The 19354-nt window shown below is 47.9% G+C and overlaps 1 protein-coding gene across 1 annotated transcript; it reads left to right on the forward strand.

Annotated features, from left to right (window-relative positions):
* The first annotated feature begins 1796 nt into the window (after positions 1 to 1796).
* On the forward strand, positions 1797 to 18180 carry esrra (estrogen-related receptor alpha). Its single transcript, XM_080013408.1, has 8 exons — positions 1797 to 2049; positions 3604 to 3688; positions 8622 to 9005; positions 10085 to 10201; positions 11760 to 11873; positions 12179 to 12346; positions 12922 to 13191; positions 15096 to 18180. The coding sequence occupies exons 3-8, from the start codon at positions 8627 to 8629 to the stop codon at positions 15347 to 15349; spliced, it is 1302 nt and encodes a 433-aa protein (XP_079869534.1). The 5' UTR covers positions 1797 to 2049; positions 3604 to 3688; positions 8622 to 8626; the 3' UTR covers positions 15350 to 18180.
* The last annotated feature ends 1174 nt before the right edge of the window (positions 18181 to 19354 follow it).

Below are 19354 nucleotides of genomic sequence, written 5' to 3' on the forward strand. Positions count from 1 at the left end.
GTCTTCAAAGCCTTTTAATTCATAGCAATTAGCGAGATCAAAGATTTCTGCCTGGGTGTGAGCATTTTAAGGAGCTTGACTCTCAGGCTGCTTTATGAAAGTAATGTTGATGCCCAGTGACGGTGCGTGTGACCTCAAATGCGTGGACACAAAGTGCTGTCAGGCCATTCCATCGCTGCCGGTTGAGGGTCCTGCCACTAGGGGGCGAATCTGCACTTCAGCGTGGATATGCGCGGAATTGACGCAAGAGTTAATGTTTTGCAAAATGGACTTGTACCTATTTTGTCAACCCTCGCTGCGTTTGATAATGACAAGAGACAACGTTGGAGAAAAAAATCAATGAAGCCCTTAAGTGGACCACGCTCCCTCTGTGTGTGTGTGTGTGTGTGGGCGCGTGCGTGTGCAGGGTATTGTCGCACATATTCACACACGAAATGAAACAACACCACGTCGCCCCATCGCGGGTTACCGATGGCGATCGCTGTTATTTTCCAGCGCATGTCCTTCTGCTGTGCCTTCCTCGGTGCGTCCCGTTGTGTGCCAAATGTTTTCATTCTTGGTTGCTGCAGCTGTTCACACCTGTCCGGGGTCACGGCCCGTTGTGTGGGCTGTGCCCCCGTGGCCTTCTACGGCGTGCGCGCTCTTGCTCAAACCTACTCTCCGCTTAGGCCGCGCAACTCACCGCGCACTAATGTGTGCGGCAGATCAGACCGGTATGCCCCAACTCCATTAAATCTCTCTCTCTCTCTCTCTCTCTCTCTCTCTCTCTCTCTCTCTCTCTCTCTCTCTCTCTCTCTCTCTCTCTCTCTCTCCCCCCCCCCCCCCTCCCCCGGAAGAAATCCACACGGCTCCACGTGAAATACAGTGAATATAAATAAATACAACGCCAGCTGCTTTGCTCCGAACGGGGCAGGATCGTGCAGACTGCAGCATTGCGATGCGGCGAAATCGCGGCGTCTGCAGGGGCCGTGGGTGACCTTGCTCCAAGGTCGCAGTGACAGCGCCGTCAGTGTTTCCTCCTCCTCGTGCGCGCGCGCCGCGGGGCCGGAGCCGCGCGCACGGTGTCCCCGCCGCGCGCGTTTCCGGCGGAATTCCAGTTTTCATTCCGAGAACCACGACGAAGTTTGGGATTCGATCGATTCAATCATTTGCCGTTGTTGTTGTTGTTGTTTTTTTTGTTTTTTTTGCTTCACTCTTTTTTTGTTTTGTCAGTGTCTGCTCCGTAGAAAACTTTACACAAATGTTTTGTGTGGGCTCCAACAGTCAAGTTACCGCCTTGATTTGAGTGCAGGGGGGGGGGGGGGGTTCGATTACAAGGGTCAGAGTTTGCCAAATAACTGAGAAAAAAAAAGAAAGAACATCCCAGCCTCACTGCAATTGCATGTTCGGACTGTAAACCCCGATAACACTGATATCCAGACAATAGTTGAAGCTACATTGTTAAAATACCACCTGATTTATTTTTTATTTTCCCCATTGCAGTTACCAACTGATCCACCGCGTCAATTTCACAGATATATATATATATATATATATATATATATATATATATATATATATATATATATATATATATATATATATATATATATATATATTGCAGTGCATCGGTATTGAGGCCGGACAAAGGACAGTATTGCACCACCACCACCACCACCACCACCACCACCACCACCACATTAGGATTAGTCTGGAGCGGCTCATATTTTATTATAGGCCCGCAGCTGATGACGCGGGGGCGAGCGTGCGGACGTAACGGAGACTCAGCGGACGCACTTGCGAAGAGGGAGGAGAATGGAGCTGGGGTAGGGCTACGTAACTAACTCCCGAGCCTCGGCTGTAGCAGCTAGCGACGGGAACCAGCAGCAGCAGCAGCAGCAGCAGTCAGGCGGCTCGCGGCCGGACAGGAGGCGGCTTGCGGTCCCGATGCGACGTCCAGTCGAACGCCCGGAGCCAGCGCAGTGGGGGTGATCCGCGAACCGCGCCTTGTCGACCGAGGACCGGCGACCACCCCGCGACACCCGGCGGGATATGTGTTTGCGATCTCAAGTAAGTGTCGTCCGGAGTATCCTTCCGTCGGAGGTGTCGCGCGCCTCCGCTCGAAGCCCTATTTTGGGTTTTCTGCTTCACACGCGTGCACATTCCGCAAGTTTGTGCGCCACCACGTCGCGGTGGCGCCGGGCGGAGGAAGGAGCGAGTGGAAGTGCATTTGACAACGGTGCCAGGATTCACCCTCCCTCCTCCTCGTCCTCCTCCCCCGACCATTAATCCCGGAATTACGCACCGGCGTGGAAACACTCTGCGCAAAAAAAAAAAAAAAAAAAAGGTGAATTTCGCGGATCAGCAATGCGCGCTGCAAATTGGGATTGTTGGGTGTGAGTAGTGTGAACGGGAGGAGAGTCCGGGCTGTAAAAAAAAAAAAAATCAAAAGGACAAAAAATAATAATAATAATAATAATAAATAAGGCTTATGCGTCTTTAGTGCACGGGAAAGTCGTGGCCGCGTTACACGGACCCACTTCGCAAAGTGTCCCTAAAGCGTGCGAACGAACAGTTCCCATGTGAAATGCGTGGATATAACAGTTTCCACCTGCCTCTCACCTACCGGATCGAGATTGGGATTTCTGATCTTAAGGCATAATCCACTTTTGCAATTAACCTTTCACCGGACGGAGATCAGTAAAGACAAGGTCACCCCTGGCTGCTGTTCTGCCTGTGTCCGCGGTGTGCCGCATGTTAAGCCTTCAAACGAGCTTAATGTATTGCACTATCGGTGACCTATGGCTCCCTTGCAATTGGAGATAAGAAACTTTGTAAAGGAGTCCCAAGACAAAGGAATGGAAAGCCCTGAGCCTCGCCTCGCGCAGCCTTTTCCCCCGATGTTGCAGGAAATCGTTGTCAGCATTCCAACTCTTTAAATCCTGGTTTCTAATGGTAACAGTTACGCTGGGGAAGAATAAAAAAAATAATATACACGGGGCAACTGTTCATTTCTGCATATTTGAGTTTGTAAATTGAAGTTGGGGGATGAAACTGAGGGCCTAATAATAATTGCTTTATCGCTTCCAGTCGGTGTTTAACTCGGTTGGGCACGCTTTAAAGCATTTAAATGAACGTTTAATCTCTTAAAAATCAACTCTCTTATTACTTTCAACCGAGTTATTACCGAATTTCAATCTGCCGAGCGAGCGAGCGAAAGGGACGAGCTGTTGGTTCCACTCTGCCCTTCAAGCATTCCTGTGGCTGTGACCTTTGGAGTGTATCAGTGCATGAAGGGGAGGGCGGCAGAGCAGTGTGTAGAAAGTTGCGGGTGATCGTACTTTTTTTTGGGGGGGGGGGGGAGACATCCCTGTGAAGCTTTTCCCTCCTGGGTCTGGTGACCAGTCAGCGCGCGTTGTCGCCGGGCGGTCCCCCCCCCCCCCCCCCCCCCCGCCCGGGGCCGAACTTCGCGCTCGGCGGCGCCGGGCCATTTGAGCCGAGCATCCCGTGACGACGGGGTTCTCGAAGGTGAAACCGCGGGGGCTGATTCGATGTGGGAAGCGACGGCGTTGTCTTTGCAGTAAACAGCGGCTGCGCTTCACACCTTTCTCGCCCTCCATGCAGGTGTCCGGGTTACTGGGAGGCTCCGCGCGTTAAAGGGCAACACTTGGCACCGACGGGACTTCGAGCGGCGACCACTGAAGACACGGTGAGTGCGCCCCCGTTTGCAAAAGCGCGGTAGCGCGGCGGCGGTGTTATCGCACGCACGTTTTGCAGATTCCGACCGACATTGTGCTCGAGCTTTGGAAGACGTCCCTTTGCTTGCCCTTCTGTAAATAACCTGAATTTGATGTGGCCTCGAGCAAGCGCAATTCCGAGTGTTCCCGCTCTCGCTGATCAACGGCGAACAGAGCGTATCGTCCTCCTATGGTGCAAACGTGGTGCGTCAGATACGCCCGCCCGCACGCCGAAATGGTCCGCCTTCCCCAATGTGTCCCCTCGGTGCACTTTTCCCCGGCCCGGGATGGATACTTTTACCGCGGGGGATTGAAGGTTGGAAGAGCAAGGCGGCTCCCTATGGAGGTCATCTCGATAGCGTGGCGACAGAGGAGAAATGAAGGACGGTCGGCGGAGGCCAAGGCAGGGCAGGCTGCTTAACGGCCAAGCGGTAAAAGAGATTTACGGCTATCTGAGAAAAAAGGGCGACTGAGGATTTATAAGAAGGGGGGGGGGGGGGGAAAGAAAGAGAGAGAGAGAGATAGGAGGAGTAAGGGCCGATCCACGGCGTGGGTGTGAGCACTTTCATGCTTTGCCTCCGGGGACGCGCCGGTTCTGAATCCTAAACTTTTGGTGTCATCTGATGCAGAGTTCAATGGCCCGTTTGGGTCGTTAGAACATAACGATTGATGTATAATCTATCTTTCGCTATTTCAGGGCTGTAGCGAGGGAAACGTGCTTCTATGTGTCCAAAAACAATAATTTTGCGTTTTCTTTTGCACCTGGCGCGTTTGATGTTACCATCGGGGATATTTCTCCCTCGGATCCCCTGGTCTAGCCGCCGCTCTCTCGTCCCGAAATCAGTCCAACCCATATTTAAACGTGCGCAAATTGTCACACTATGGGATACAGAATGATATGTGTCTTCCTCGAACCAGGAAACAAAAATCGGCTTGTTAAAAGGGTTGATTTTAGGTTTGAGCCACACAACAATAAGATGAACCTGCTCGACCGAATGTGCCCCGGGACCATTAGCGGCTCACCTTCATCAAGAGGGCGATGCCATTAAGGCGGAAATGAGGCCTCACGTCAAAACATGGGGTCATTATGCTGAGCACTTTCTAGGCCGTTGCTAAGTACGTTGATACTTTGTGCGTTAGTAGAAAGTTGAATGGAGGAAATGTTGACTTTAATGGAAATGCTTCTTTACCATTAACCCTGGTGACTTATGCCGTTTGGTTAGGTTTGTAGTAGAAAGTTAAAGAATAGTCGGTGCATTTTGGTCAACTATTTTCGGTGACCACTGAAAGCTTGCAATCCGTGTTACATAATATGATACTGTTGTGAATATTTTAGAAAACTTTATTCGATGACATATTTAGGAATTTACACGGATACCTGTGACCGACAAAGCCTTGGTGGCCGACTTGAGTGAAAAAGCATGGGATGAGTACTTTCCCCACCACATTTCTGTCTACATGCGTGTACATTGAATCCTTTGCATATGAAATGACATTACAGTCCTTTACGTATTGAGCAACTGCGCTCTCAAGGCGAACGGCGTTCAATCACAGCGCTCCCGCTTTAAAGCGTCATTCAGGTCAAACAGGAATTTCGGTTTTAACAACTTGCTTGAAACAACACATCGGGAGTGTTGATGCCTTTGACCTTCCCAAATGTGTTCTTTTCCTTTTTACGTGACAGACGACATTAAAAAGAACAGCAGAACAAACAAGGCGATCGCCTTATCACATTTGTCAGGCGTGGGTTGTTAAAGGAAGCTTATTTGGCTTTATCGAGGCAAACTGACTGTTTTTGCCAAACCCGTGGGCTGTTGTAGGTTATTCCCTGTGAGAAACAGGGCTACGGAGGAAAATTCCCCACATTCACCCGGTGTGTAATATCAAATTTAAAAAAAAGCGCATCAAATGTAGGCCACTTTGAACACGAATTCATGATTGATTCACATCACATGTTTGTGGGTTACTTGAATGGAAATTCGTCGATTGGGAGAAATCGAGGCGCACAAACAAAGCCCCGACGTCGGGGTCGTGAAGACGCCAGCGGATAGCTACCGTCTCTTCCACGTGACGCGAACGCAGCATTCCACGACCGACCGCGGGTCGTGTCTAACGACTAAGCGCGTCTTTGGCGTAGACGGCGGCCAACTTAGGGGGGTTAATCTCTCGGGAGAAATCGCGGCACGGAGCGGAACGAGGGATCGCTCGCACGCCGAACCTTCACAGTCCTTCCTGGGCCGGAGGCTCCCGTTCCCCACCCCCGCCGTGCAACGTGAATGCAGCGTCCCACCACCTGCGGCGGGTGAGCCGGCTCCGTCTTCACGCCGGTGAGCCGAGCCGAGCCGAGCCGAGCCGCCTTCCCCTCGACTCGGCCAAGGACCTCCCATCTCGAGCTGGCTAACGCGGGCTAGCGAGGGGCGCTCGGCCGATCCCTCGACGGAAGACACGACGGCGAAGGAACCGTATTTTTTTTTTATCTGTTATTTTTTTTTTCCCGGAACCCGCGTGATGTCGTGTTAGCCGGGAGGCACGCGGTTCAACCAGGGGTAAGAGCCTCCGTGCTCCGGACGGACTGACGCGGCTCGTCTCCCGGGAACACACCGGGTCGTTCGGCGGGGATTAGCATTAGCTCGCGAGCTAACGGTTAAGACCGCGGCGCTAGCCACCGCTAACGCCGCCTCGAGCCTGAGCTGGAGGCGGCACCGAACCGGCGACCCTCGACGGGGGAGGGGGGGGGGGGGTTGTGGCATTAACACGGGAGTTTGATCGCTCCAGGTGGCGGGGGGCCGGGATGCGGCGCTGCCTGCCCGGCTGCCTCTCGCCCAGGCGGTGCCCAACCCGGGGGTCCGGGACGCCACCCCCACACCCCCCGGGCGCCCTTCGAGAGGCCCCGGGGGGTCCCCCCCAGCAAGATGAGCGGAGGGTGCACAATAATGGCAGTTTTGATCCCGCTTTCGCCTGTTGTCTCCTCAGATATAGAACAGACTGATATGTACGGTCAGGCATCATGGAGAACATAACAACGGCCATGTATGCTCGTCTAATGGCGTTGTTTGCTGTGTAAATATACAGCAGTGTTAACTCTATAATAACTCTGACTAACTCGCTGCTCATGTGGAATGGTTGATATCCACGGCTCTTTGAGTCTCCCCCACAGCCGTGTCTGACAGTGAAAATCTGGTGAGATTTGGCTTCCAGAGGCTAGATCCTGATCAGATGCCGCGGCTCTGTGGCCCGTGGCCCGTCAGATTGAGGGGCCTTGGTATGATAAGGGTTGAGAGTCACTGTTTGTGGTCCCCTGGTCGCTTTCATCTGACTGTCACGAGCCGCGGCTCAGTTCCAAACATTACTTTCAACATTACTATCAACTACCCTTTTCTTATTAGTCGCTCATTTTCTAGAACTGAAACAAACCGGGTAACATCCCCGCTAGGATTAATAACATAATTTATACTGATGGTGAGATATATATATATATATATATTTACCATCTGCCACCAAAATATAGTGTCCTTTTTAAAATGGATTTGTAAGGGCAATATGCCAATATCCTATTGACAAATTGCAATTTGCCTGTGCCCCCGCTGGTAGGGACTCTGAGAGGTCAGATGCTTTTTGCCGCAGGGTTTTGGTTTTAACCCACGTTGACTGGTGGAACGGCTTCCCGGCGACCATAAGGTCAGCCAGCCGACCTTAAACGTGCTGTGTGTTTTCATGTGCCGCGCCAGTGATATTAAAACAAATCCAGCGATATTGGCAGCGAAGATTGAGTATTAGAGACTAAACCTTCTGTATCCTGTGCCTATGCACTCAACGCTAAATTATGAATCGCTTGCCTAACATTGCTGAAATTCTGCCAAAACACTATCTTGTGCATTAGCAATTGATCTTATTACCCAGTAGTCTCATCTTTTTTTAAGTTGACTCCAGCATGAGGTGACATTTGGTATATAAGAAGTAATACTTCTCTATTGAGGTTCTGCATTTTGTACTCACAGAAAATTGTTCTTTTTCTTGAAGTTGTGTTACTGCCAAATAGCATAATGCATTAGCATACAAAGCAGAGAGCGTTTTGGATGGTACAAGGGTTCTTTACTCTGCACTTTATTAATCCTGATTGTGTTTGGCTTTCAGTCTTGTGACTCGTAACTTTGAGCTTCATCCTGTCTTGACGAGCCACAATTTAAAGCAGAACAAACTGTGGAGAAATGATTTGCGCTAAGAGAACAAATAGCGGGTCAATCAACTTGTACAATCCTATCGTGGCCCCCAGGCCATGGGGCCATTTTGTTGTTTATCCCTGCTATGACGATATACTTAATCTGCTAAAATAACAATGCACTGGCAGTTGCAGTTTTGTACACTTGATGTTATTGCATGATAAACCTGTCATTGGGCTATGTGTGTCTCTCTTTGCTTAACCGATGACTCGCCAAAGAGGAATGAGAGCGCAGAGTGGGATTCCTAAGGCAGGAGCAGATGCTCCAGTAGTGTTTGCATCACCAGTGGTTAAAATACTCCCCAATAAAAGACAAGGCATACTTTCTTTCGCGTCACTTTTTTTTTTGTTTAAGTACTTGAAATTTAAACGGTAAAGTGATCCTACCACAATCCGAACCGTTTGTATGTTACATGATGAAACAAAGGATGTTTCTTGGAGCAATTTCGCAATGTTATTCAAGTCAACCAAAATATTGCATAAAACATATCAAAGCTTAATATCTATGAATTAAGTGTGATAAGAGCATTGTCCCTTTACCTTGGAGCATGGGGTTAAAAAATAAATAAATAAATAAATAACATTGGGGATTTCACTCTCCTTAATTTGGCTTACACTCTGCGTAAACACTCTGAAACATTTGACTTGTTTGTGTTTTAGATTGTCCTTCTCTTTATCTCCCGCAGACGTCATGTCTTCCCGGGAGCGTCGGCCCGATCTTTACATAAAGGCCGAACCGAGCAGCCCAGAAGGAGGCGGGGGAGGTCGCACCAGCCCCGGCGGGGCCTCCTCGGACTCTTCCCATAGCGGCGGTGGTGGCACCAGAGGCGATGGTTCCAGGCGCTACTCTCCACCTCTCTACACGCCGGCCATGCGCTGCCACTTCAAGGAGGAGGCTGGTGATGGAGCAGAGGAGGGCTCCACGGGCAGTGGGGGAGGACGCTGCAAGTACGCGCTGAGCACGCTACCCAAGAGGCTCTGTTTAGTGTGCGGGGACGTAGCCTCGGGCTACCACTATGGTGTCGCCTCGTGTGAAGCCTGCAAAGCGTTCTTCAAGAGAACGATCCAAGGTTTGTGGCGTTCAGTTATTAAAGGGGAATGGCTGCTCCCTAATCAACAATCTATTATGAATGGGTATTAAAAAGATGTTCTCTCCTGTGTCCAAAATGACATTCTACGTACCACATACTACATGTTGATATTACTGTCTACGTTGTAGATAGTAATATGAACATGTAGTGAACATGTAGTGTCAAGCTCCCGTTTTCTACGCGCAGTATGTAGACTCTACATACTGCGCGTAGAAAACGGGAGCTTGACGATGCAGAGGAGGAAACTATATTTGTTATTTCTCAACTAGGCTAATGCTGCGTTCAGACGGAAGACGGGATAACGGCACCTTCTGAAGGGCACCAGGGGAGGGGGGAAAAAAGATCCGGCAAAACTAAACAGTGATAGACATGTTGCTATGGAGATGACTCCAATAAAATATTGTGAACTACATTATTTTGTGTCTTATTGTATAAAATAATTTTAGTGATGATCAGTAATTTTTATTCGCGTCTCGTTGTCCATATCTGCGCCAGACTTGATCTGCCGCGCAGCATCCGGCTCATTCCAACACGGAGGACGGCAAAAAGTTAAAATATTTAACTCCCGCAAAGACGGGCAGCAAATAGTCCGTCCTCGAGTTTCTCCATTTGCGCAGGACCCCACGTGCCACGGCGCCACCCCCTGGTGACGTCCTTAGCTCTTATGTTATCCATTAATCAACGCTTGTTCGTTACAGTTAACAACTATCGATGAAGGAAATTCCTTTAAATTCGCATCCCTACTGTCTGCCTTTAGTACGTAAAAAGATTGATGGCTTTATGGACATTGTCATATGCAAGGTTCATCAAGGTTCTTGACAAGACTGCATGGGTGTCATTGTGTGCAGTGTTTCATGTAGAATATCATCCTGGTACTTTTTGCTTGCTATTTAAGCGTACTTTCGTTTCTGAAATACCAAAAAGTTTTGCTGGCACACTAAATAGTGCGCTAGTGTGCCATTTCGGACACAGTCAGTCTCTTCCTGCGACCAGGAAATGCCGTGCGTGTTTCATTCTCTTTTCGTTTGACTAAATGGAGTGCTTGTTATTCCACCAAGGTAACATTGAGTACAGCTGTCCAGCATCCAATGAGTGCGAGATCACCAAAAGACGCAGGAAGGCTTGCCAGGCGTGCCGCTTCACCAAGTGCCTCAAAGTGGGCATGCTGAAAGAGGGTGAGTTGTGTTCGTAGACTGCAAGAAAAGAAAGAAAAAAAAAAAAGAAAAATCGGATATTGTGTCTTGTTCCGTTGATCTCTGTGAAGAGATGATTTCATCCTTGAAATTGGGGTTAGTCTTAGTGTGCTGAGGGGGAAGAAGGAAAAAAACACATCCACCCTGCTTAAATGTTCACAAGAGACCTGTCAGTCGATGCAGCTACATCCCAAAACGGGCCCCCTTAAACCTCACATCGCCTTAATGGAATTTAGGCAGCTTTTGAGGCCTCAAAGTTCACCCATTCTGCTCCTTTTCACCAAGTTAATATACGGTCTCTGAGGTCCCCACAACATGTTTTTAAAGTATTTTGCCAAAAAATACCACTCAGATTATGTATTGGAGCCATCCTAACATGCGTCCAACCTCCCCTGTCTGAAAACGGGCTGTTTCAGCGGGTGGGGCCACCCTCGCGAGGCCCCCAGCTCTGTGAGCCAGTGGCATTTGAGCACAGGTTCCGGGTTCTGTGAGCCAACGGGGGTTTACTCCGGACTCAGTTCTACTTCTCTGTAAACTTTCGACGATTCCACCGTTTCACTGCGCTAAAATCTGCTCCCCGAAGAAGAAACTGAGAGGTGAGAAATAAGCGATCCAGTTTCTGAGTCTTCACTCATATTCGATGTCCAGGACCTAATTTTAAAGTTTGTTCCGACTTTCACCACGGTGTGTGGTCACCCAAATGACGGAAATCAAATAAATACATCCACGGATTTGTTTGGAGAGACGCGGAGCGGAATCGCGCACCACAGCCCACACACTGAAAGAAACACACAGCAGAATACATTTTTAAATACTTATATTTCCTTCGTCGGCGGGTTTGTCACGGACACTGGGTGTTAATTCTGATTTATTTGAAAAGATTTGTGCTGGTCTCTGCAGCCAACAGAGCCCCTCCCACGATAAGCTCTTAGCTTTCCATGCTAGCGGGTCCGGTCGCACTCTGGGCATGGGTGGAGTTACTCGGATGGAGGGCGGTTCTAATTCTACTGAAGCGGCATATATTACTGCGATGACGTATAATTAGGGCGGCAAATCTGAACGGCCCGTTTTGCCACTTTTTTTTTTTTTTTTTCTGAAACGGGGAGCTCATCAAAAAACTGGCGGGGTCATCTTTTTTTCACAGTTTGTGTGTTGAATAATACCATCAGACAACGAGCACGAGCACTGAAAAAGTGTGTTTTGCATAAAAGGTCCCTTTTAAAGTGTTGTGGACTATTTCTATTTCTTAATTACTATTTTTAGCAAGAAGTGTAGTTTTTCTGTTCGCGTTTATTCTGAGGGGTTTTTTTGAAGCACATGTGGTGGCCATGAACCGAACTGCAGTTCTGCACTTCTGCTTGAGCCTCTAACGCTCTGGCCGTAATAGTTGCAGCTTGGCTATTTGTGTCCATTCAAACCCTGATACAGTTTTTGCGAGCTTGTTTATATGACATTTAAGTTTGACCTCTTGATGCTAGCCAGCAGGCCCAATTCCTTTTTTTGTGTGTGTGTGTGTGTGCGTGTGTGTTTTATGACGTAGGGGTTCGCCTCGACAGGGTCAGGGGAGGAAGGCAGAAGTACAAACGGCGTCCAGAAGTTGAGAATGCAACGTACCAGAGTGCCCCCCTACCCCTCAGAAAGGAGGGCGAAAAAGGTTGGTTTTGCATGCGTCGTGTTTTTGTTTTTTTTGTCGATCTTAAGGAACTTTACAATGGAAAGTCTTGATCTGCACTAAAACATAACGCACTAAACCCTTACGTAACGAGAGTGACAGAAGAATTGATTAAAGTCGATCACCTTCTCTGCGTACTGAGTAGATGCCCAATCAGTGAGATTATCTTCTCACGTCAAACCATATTTTTCCTTAAATATATTGTGGTGTTATGTGTGTATCGTTTTATAGATTTCCCATTGAGATCTCGCACTGACGCACGGCTCGCTGTGTTCTCTGGGTTCCAGGCTCCTCCAACATCATTGTATCCCATCTTCTGGTGGCAGAGCCAGAGAAGCTGTTTGCCATGCCGGACCCCCTGCAGCCTGATACGGCCCAGCGCACACTCACAACCCTCTGTGACCTTGCTGACCGCGAGCTGGTCGTCATCATCGGCTGGGCCAAACACATTCCTGGTAAGGGGGAGGAGGAGGAGTGGAGGAGCTAAGATTGAGACATTATGGGAGCAGCACTGGTGATCTGGGGCCATATTCAAGAAACATCTGAAGTGGCTCTGTTACTGGAAGAATGGGCTCGGGGCTCCCATGTTTATTTTTTGCTGTTGTTTCCCCCCCCCCCCCAACATCCGCGAAGGGGTGCCTCGTTCTGATCAATGGCGGAATACAGTAAAATGGGATCTGCCACAACCCCGGCCCAAGCGTTTTGAGGCCTTTGATTTCTTGCCGAAAGACTCCCAAAAGCCCCTCATTGGCGACTACCGCAAATTCCCCTAAAACGGTCATGCCGTTTACACAAACTCTGATGTGTGTTTTCTGTCAGGCATTGAATCAGTTCATCATGCTTGACTAAAATCATCATCACCACAGCCGCCGTGATCAACACATTTGATCAGAATTGTTACTTCAACAACAATCGTCCTCGGCAGTTGGTTTGAGAGTCGCCATTCCCGTTTAAACCCCCCCCCAATCGCCTCCACCCACTCCCGCCTGTTTGTCCTGAGCGGTCACATTTTCGCTCCCTGTGATCGCAGGCTTCCTGTCGCTGTCCCTCGCGGACCAGATGTCGGTGCTGCAGTCCGTGTGGCTGGAGGTGCTGGTGCTGGGCGTCGCGTACCGCTCCCTGGGCTGCGAGGACGAGGTGGTGTTCGCAGAGGACTTTGTTCTCGACGAGGAGATGTCACGCGTGGCGGGGCTGACGGAGCTGAACGCGGCTATCAGCCAGCTTGCCCGCCGCTTCCGGGCGCTCAGCGTGGACAGGGAGGAATTTGTAATGCTGAAAGCCATAGCACTCACTAACTCAGGTGAGCTTTGTGTTGTGTACCGCCCAAAACAAGCCAGGGGCTGCTCGTTCTGTTCTGAATGTAGTGTGTCATGGTTATATGTGGTTGATTGTATTTTACACGTCCTTTTTATACAGCAGACGCTGTTGTGTCCAAGACCAAATTTACTTCAGCACAATGACGTCCTATCTTAAGCCAGATGCCACTGCTTGACAGAGCTATTATTTTTTCCAGTGTAACTTGAATTACAACTCCCATGGTTAATGTCTACTCAATGTGAACACGCTTCACTAGATTTAGTAGGACCTTTAAAGCACTTCAAAAGTCTTTTGTGTTTCTAACAAGCAAGAAAAATATATATATATTGAAAATGTGCATTTAGCGCCAAATATTATAGTGTTTGTCTGCTTGGTGTTTGCATGTGAATTGAGGTGTTAATTTAAGGACGGGCTCATCTTCCACGGTTAGATCGGTTGGACCACAGCTTATTGTGTCTGGTTGAACTAAGCAAATTTGTGCCTGGTGACGAAAACATAACTGAGGTTTCTGAGCATCTCGTTGACCACTTTGAGATCGGGCGAGCATCCGGCCATCTGCGGGGTGAGAGAGCGAGCACTGGTGACCGAAAGGGGACGCCCCTGCAGGAGATTGCGGTAATTAGCAGAGCATTTAAAAAGCTGCCGCTTCTTACACCTCTCGCTCGCTCCCGACAGCGAGCGCTGGGCTCCATTCCTGAGCGTGGCAACGTGGCGGCACGTGGCGGCACGTGCCGGCGGTTGTGCTCTTCAGTTGATCTGAGCGTTATTTAAAAAAAAAAAAAAACACCCAGCAAGGACTTACTTTCTGTTCCACCCGACTCCTAGTCCATCTTACCTCGCAACGACAAGTGACGTGATACAGTGGCGTAGTCGACGGGGTCCGATGGGCGGACAGACGGGAGGACAGGGTGAATCTACACCAGGACAGGCCCTTCGCCGCCTGGGGGTACAGGTGCTGCTGCTGCTGCTGGAGCTCCTGGTTCTGTGGTTCTCCTGCTGCAGGACCTGTGGGCGCCCTGGTCCTGTTGCTGCTTCCGGGCCGCACGGATCTCCTGTACCTCCACTAGGCGGCGAAGGGCCCGCCCTGGTGTAGACTCTCCCTGTCCTCCCGTGTGTCCGCCCGTCGGATCCTGTCGACTACGCCGCCGCAACGTGTCTGTTGTCGTTGCGGGGTGAGAGACGGACCAGGAGGCAGGCGGAACGGGGAAGCCAGTCCTCGCTGGGTGTTTGTGAAGCACAGACCTGCAACGGCGGGCACGTGCTGCTCGGTTGCCACGCTCGGGAATGGAGCCCGGCCTTGCTGTCAGGAGAGAGAGGCGAAGCGGCTGCAGCTTTTAAATGCTCTGCTAATTATTCTCCTGAGTCTCCTGCAGGTGCAGCCCCTTTCGTTACCAGTGCTGGCTCTCTCCACCTGCAGATGGCTCCAAAACCACTCCCCACCGCTCCCTCTATCTAAGTGTCTGGGCATTTTTTTTCCAAATTTTATTTATTTTTTATTTTTTTTCAACCTTTTTCAGCAGGGTTGATAGAACTAAAGGTCACAATGAAAGTAAGTTATTGTCAGACAACTGAGGCTGTACGTTTGCGTCCAGCAGTTCTCCAGTCTATAGGGGTCCTCTGTGCAGAGCTCCACCTGAGATTACTGTAAACATAGTGTCATCTTGCATTGTCTGCTTGTGTGGTAAATAGAAAGTCTGTTCGTTTTTCAGTTTGTGTTAAGTGTCCTTATTTATGTAGTGTTTCTTTGTGAAGCACTTGTATTTTTTATTATTATTATTTTATTTTATTTTTTTGTGATTTATTTGTGTGATTATTCTGTGTCTACCGCGGTGGCAAGACAGGGCAATCAAAGCCCCGTCGTGACCTCTTGATCCACTTCTGCTTCAGACTCGGTTTACATCGAGGACATGGAGGCGGTGCAGAAGCTGCGGGACCTCCTCCACCAGGCCCTGCTGGAGCTGGAGTGCCAGCGGCGGCCCGAGGACCCCCAGCGGGCCGGGCGGCTCCTCCTCACCCTGCCTCTGCTCAGACAGACTGCCGGCCGAGCGCTCACCACCTTCTACAGCATCAAAACCCGGGGCGGGGTGCCCATGCATAAACTTTTCCTCGAGATGCTGGAGGCCATGATGGATTCTCCCTAGAGGGCAGGGGAGCCACGAGGAGGCACGGCACGGCTAAACAAAGATGCAGTCTACCAGAGCTGATGAGTGAACGGAGGGATTTTATTAGAATTATTACCTAGAAGGATAATATCTTTTTTTAATTTGGGCTAAAAAGAGAAAGGTGTGTGTGTGTGTGTGTGTGTGTGTGTGTGTGTGTGTGTGTGTGTGTGTGTGTGTGTGTGTGTGTGTGTGGGAACCTCACTGTTTGGAAGTCAGTTACTGCATAAGTCATAACTGCTGACATTTGGAAGGCTCTGAAGTGTCTGCGTGTGTGTGTGTGTGTATAATTGAACATTTGATGGGAATGTAAGAATGACAATCGCTTTCTACCATCCTCGCGGTGTGTTCCATCACAGCATTTATCTGCAGTCGCCTTGACACTGAAGAGCTGCCTCTACGTGTTCAAGACCAGATTACAACAACGTGGCTTTTGGACTTTTTGCAAATAATGCAACATCTGCTCACAAAAGCCATAATGTTAAAGGCCATCGACAAAGGGTCCAGTTTAGAGTCGGGATTTTCATGCACTGAAGGGTTGTATTTACATTCAATTTGTGCACCTACACCGGCAAAGATAATAGGAATTACTTGCAATATTTAAAAAGCAATACAATAAATTGATTGTTGGTTTGTCACATTTTAAAATGTGAATAAATTGCTAAGACGAACAGGAGTGTTGGACTGACTATAAGAAGGTGACTTGGGGAGAGGGGGAGCTTTATAAAAAGCCGTGTGGTTGATTTAATGGCGAGAACAGCCGATACAAAATGTGTATATTCGGAAACCATTCAACTCGGAGGTTAATCCTTGTCCATATTACAGGTGCACGACAAGCTGGCTTCCGCGCGAGCAGGCCTGGCGCCGTGCGTGCGTGTGAGAAGCGGCGGCGGTGTGAACAGAGATCAGGGAAAAATAACTTTGACATCAAAGTCGGTTTGGAAGTGGTTAACGACGTGGAGCCAAGCAAAATGCCTGATTTGCTATTTTATATTAACCTCATTGACTTGATTTGAGAAACATTTAGAATTTTGAGAGGACGTGCCCCCCCCCCCCCCCCCTTCATGTGATCGTCGCGTCATCGGATTATGCTGCATTCGTTTGCGGGTGTGAACGAGCGTCGCTTAAAGGGTCTTTATTTGATTCGAGATCCATTTTATGATGTACATCTGCTGAACTTTTTATTAATACCCATAATGGGTACATTGCAACTAGAAATGCAACTTGTTATCCCCCTTTCGGTAAAATACAATCTTGCCCAACTGAAACCCTCCCAAAATACCCGCTTTGTTCTTTTTTTCCTTGTTTTTTTTGTTTTTTTTTTACTGTTTACTCAATCATAATTCACTTGGAATTTTCATTTCAATCAACTTTCTGATATTTAAATGTAGATGCTCTGAAAAGTAATATATATTCTGATGTTTAGAAGGTATCGCGACAGCAGGCCCACCAATCTTCTCGTCCAGGGGAATTACTCTGAACGATACCGACAACCAAACCATTCACGACGGAGATCATGAAAGCCAGCAAAATATGACGGAATTCCCGAGACAATTACATTTGTGCAGCTTCTCATTGATATAAACTCATACAAACTTGAAACCTTTTTTTTTTTTTTTCCTCATACATATTCCTTTTCCCGGATTTCAATTACATTATTTAGATTGTGACACCTACAAGATTAAGGGGGGTGGGGGGTATGAATGCGATGTTTTTATAACAAATGTGCTTTCTAAACGTTAGGGATCAATCCATGTGGCTTATTCACATTTGGCACGGAGAGGCACCAGAGGGATAAGAACTGCAGTTTGCCAGCTAGCGAGATGAAGGCGACGTCTGACTTTTTGGTTTTTTTTCTGAGGATTTCCGTCAAATACATGTTCTGTATCAGGTCCTACTGGTACTTTTCTGTTGTGTGGAACACGGTTTTAAAAAAAAACAGCTCCCGGGCTGCACTCTCATTCATCACATTTAACTGTGATGCAGGACGCGCAGCGGATACACTCTTTAAAAGTGGCTTTTCATGGCTATTTCATTGGAATGATATATTTTTTCCTCACGCGTCACCTCTTCATGGTTCCCAGAATTGGGAAATACCACTCTGTATGTTTTCTAAGGTACAGCTGCCGTCTTCCTTCGAAATTCTGTTTGAAGTATTTTATTTTTGTTGACTAATCATATTTCTTGAACAATGTTTAGAAATATAGAGAACTATATCAAAAAGTCGGTCAGCTTAAAGAGTATTTAAACAGCCTGTCACTATAACTAAAATAACAGAAGGTTTTCATAAACTTCCTGGAAATGAGCGGGGTCATTGGCAGTGTCACTGTTTAAATAATATATCATTAATAATACGTCACTTGTAGTTTCTTTTAAGTATGTGTGCATTAATATAATAAGTGAGCAATACAAGAAAATACCAAAACTCTCTCACATTTCCTTGTAGAGCTACAGTGTAAAATTAACATTGCCAGTTATAATGAAAAATAGTTGTACTAAATGTTATATTATTTAGAGTTTAATATCAATGTTTGTATTTTGAAAGACTATTTAAATGATTAAATTCTATTTTTTACTCAATTTACTGTTGTTTGTTGACACTTGATTTATTTTGTGTGTGACAATTGCTGTGAATTTCTGTGTATAGGCAACTTTTCATTTAGCTGAAGCATTTTATTGTCTGTGTCTAAACCTGTCCATATTAAGATCACTGTGAAAAAAGTGAAATCCTACTCTACCTGAAACGACAGGTGGCGGATTATTGTAGGTGCTTTGTGTTGTGTAATAAATATGGGCACACCATTACTACATTTCATTGGTCTCATTATGTGTTTGTGTGGGTGGGCTGCCAATACTTACTCTCCTGCTTTTCTCGTTCTCCAACGTCCGGCCGTTGAATAATTGTGCCGGTGATTAATGTGAGGCATTTCTCCTCTTACACCCATGTAGCTAAATAAGCGTGCGTCTTCTATCTGAGATTAAACACTTTTTCTCACATTTCATCCCTCCCGGTACCCTAACTACTCACATGCAGGCCTACTGTGAGACATTATTATTAACCTGGATTTTATGACGACATAAGTGTGAACCCAGATATATATGATTTTTTTGTTCTACCTGACCGCGGCAAATGAGTCACAACAGGAACCAGACACAGGTTGACTGATATGTTGACAGCAGCTCTTTCAGTCCAACGTGGTCTTTATATTTCCTTCTACCTCAAGGTACTTTTTGGTATTGAATCAGATAAACCCGCCTTTTTTCCTTCGCAGATTTTAAATTTAGTTTCTGGCGTGGAATGGTGTTTTTTTTGTTTGTTTTAGAAAAGCATTTCACGTTCATATTCAAGAGGCTTATTTGTCACATATTTAACTACCGTTTCGAAATAACGATCTAGTTTTCTGACTTGATGGGGTTATCGTCAAGTGAGGAACTTGTCGTTAAACCGGATTCGCCAGCAGGACCGTGAGCTGCCAGTGCGCGGTTTCCCCCGTTCATACGATTAGAAACTATACTTGAAGTGTGTTCACTCAGTGTGTGCATGACCGTCCCGAGTGCACTGTGAAACTTGACTATGCAGCCTGGAGTAAATCTATGGGATGGAAACATCAGCACTCACGAGCAAATGTCAAAGTTTGTACACCTTGTGTCGATTACGCACACTTTGGTATTTTTTAGAGCTTATGGAGCTTATTGTGCGTAATCGCCGGGTGCCATGACATTTCACTGCATATATGTATGACCGTATGTACATGTATGTGACAAATAACCTCTTGAACTTGAACTTGAACTTGAACAGGAGGATAATTACTGTGTCTTATCCCCCCCCCCCACTTCATTCAAACGCAGGGGTTTGTGTGCGGGGTTTGGCGGCATCTAGCGGCGAGGCGGCAGACCGCGACCAAACTGAACGCCCCTCCGACGGCGGCGCAACATGGCGGCCTCCGTGGGAGGGACGGTGGCCGCGCCGTTCAGCCGGGGTCCCGG

This window comes from Zeus faber (genome assembly GCF_960531495.2).
Source record: "Zeus faber genome assembly, chromosome: 14".
NCBI lineage: Eukaryota > Metazoa > Chordata > Actinopteri > Zeiformes > Zeidae > Zeus > Zeus faber.

Bases quoted from the DNA above. Each gene is read 5' to 3' on its own strand.
- esrra (XM_080013408.1), top strand. From the start codon at position 8,627: ATGTCTTCCCGGGAGCGTCGGCCCGATCTTTACATAAAGGCCGAACCG. The intron at 10,202-11,759 runs GTGAGTTGTGTT...TTTATGACGTAG, and splicing joins AGTGGGCATGCTGAAAGAGG to GGGTTCGCCTCGACAGGGTC. The intron at 13,192-15,095 runs GTGAGCTTTGTG...CTTCTGCTTCAG, and splicing joins CATAGCACTCACTAACTCAG to ACTCGGTTTACATCGAGGAC.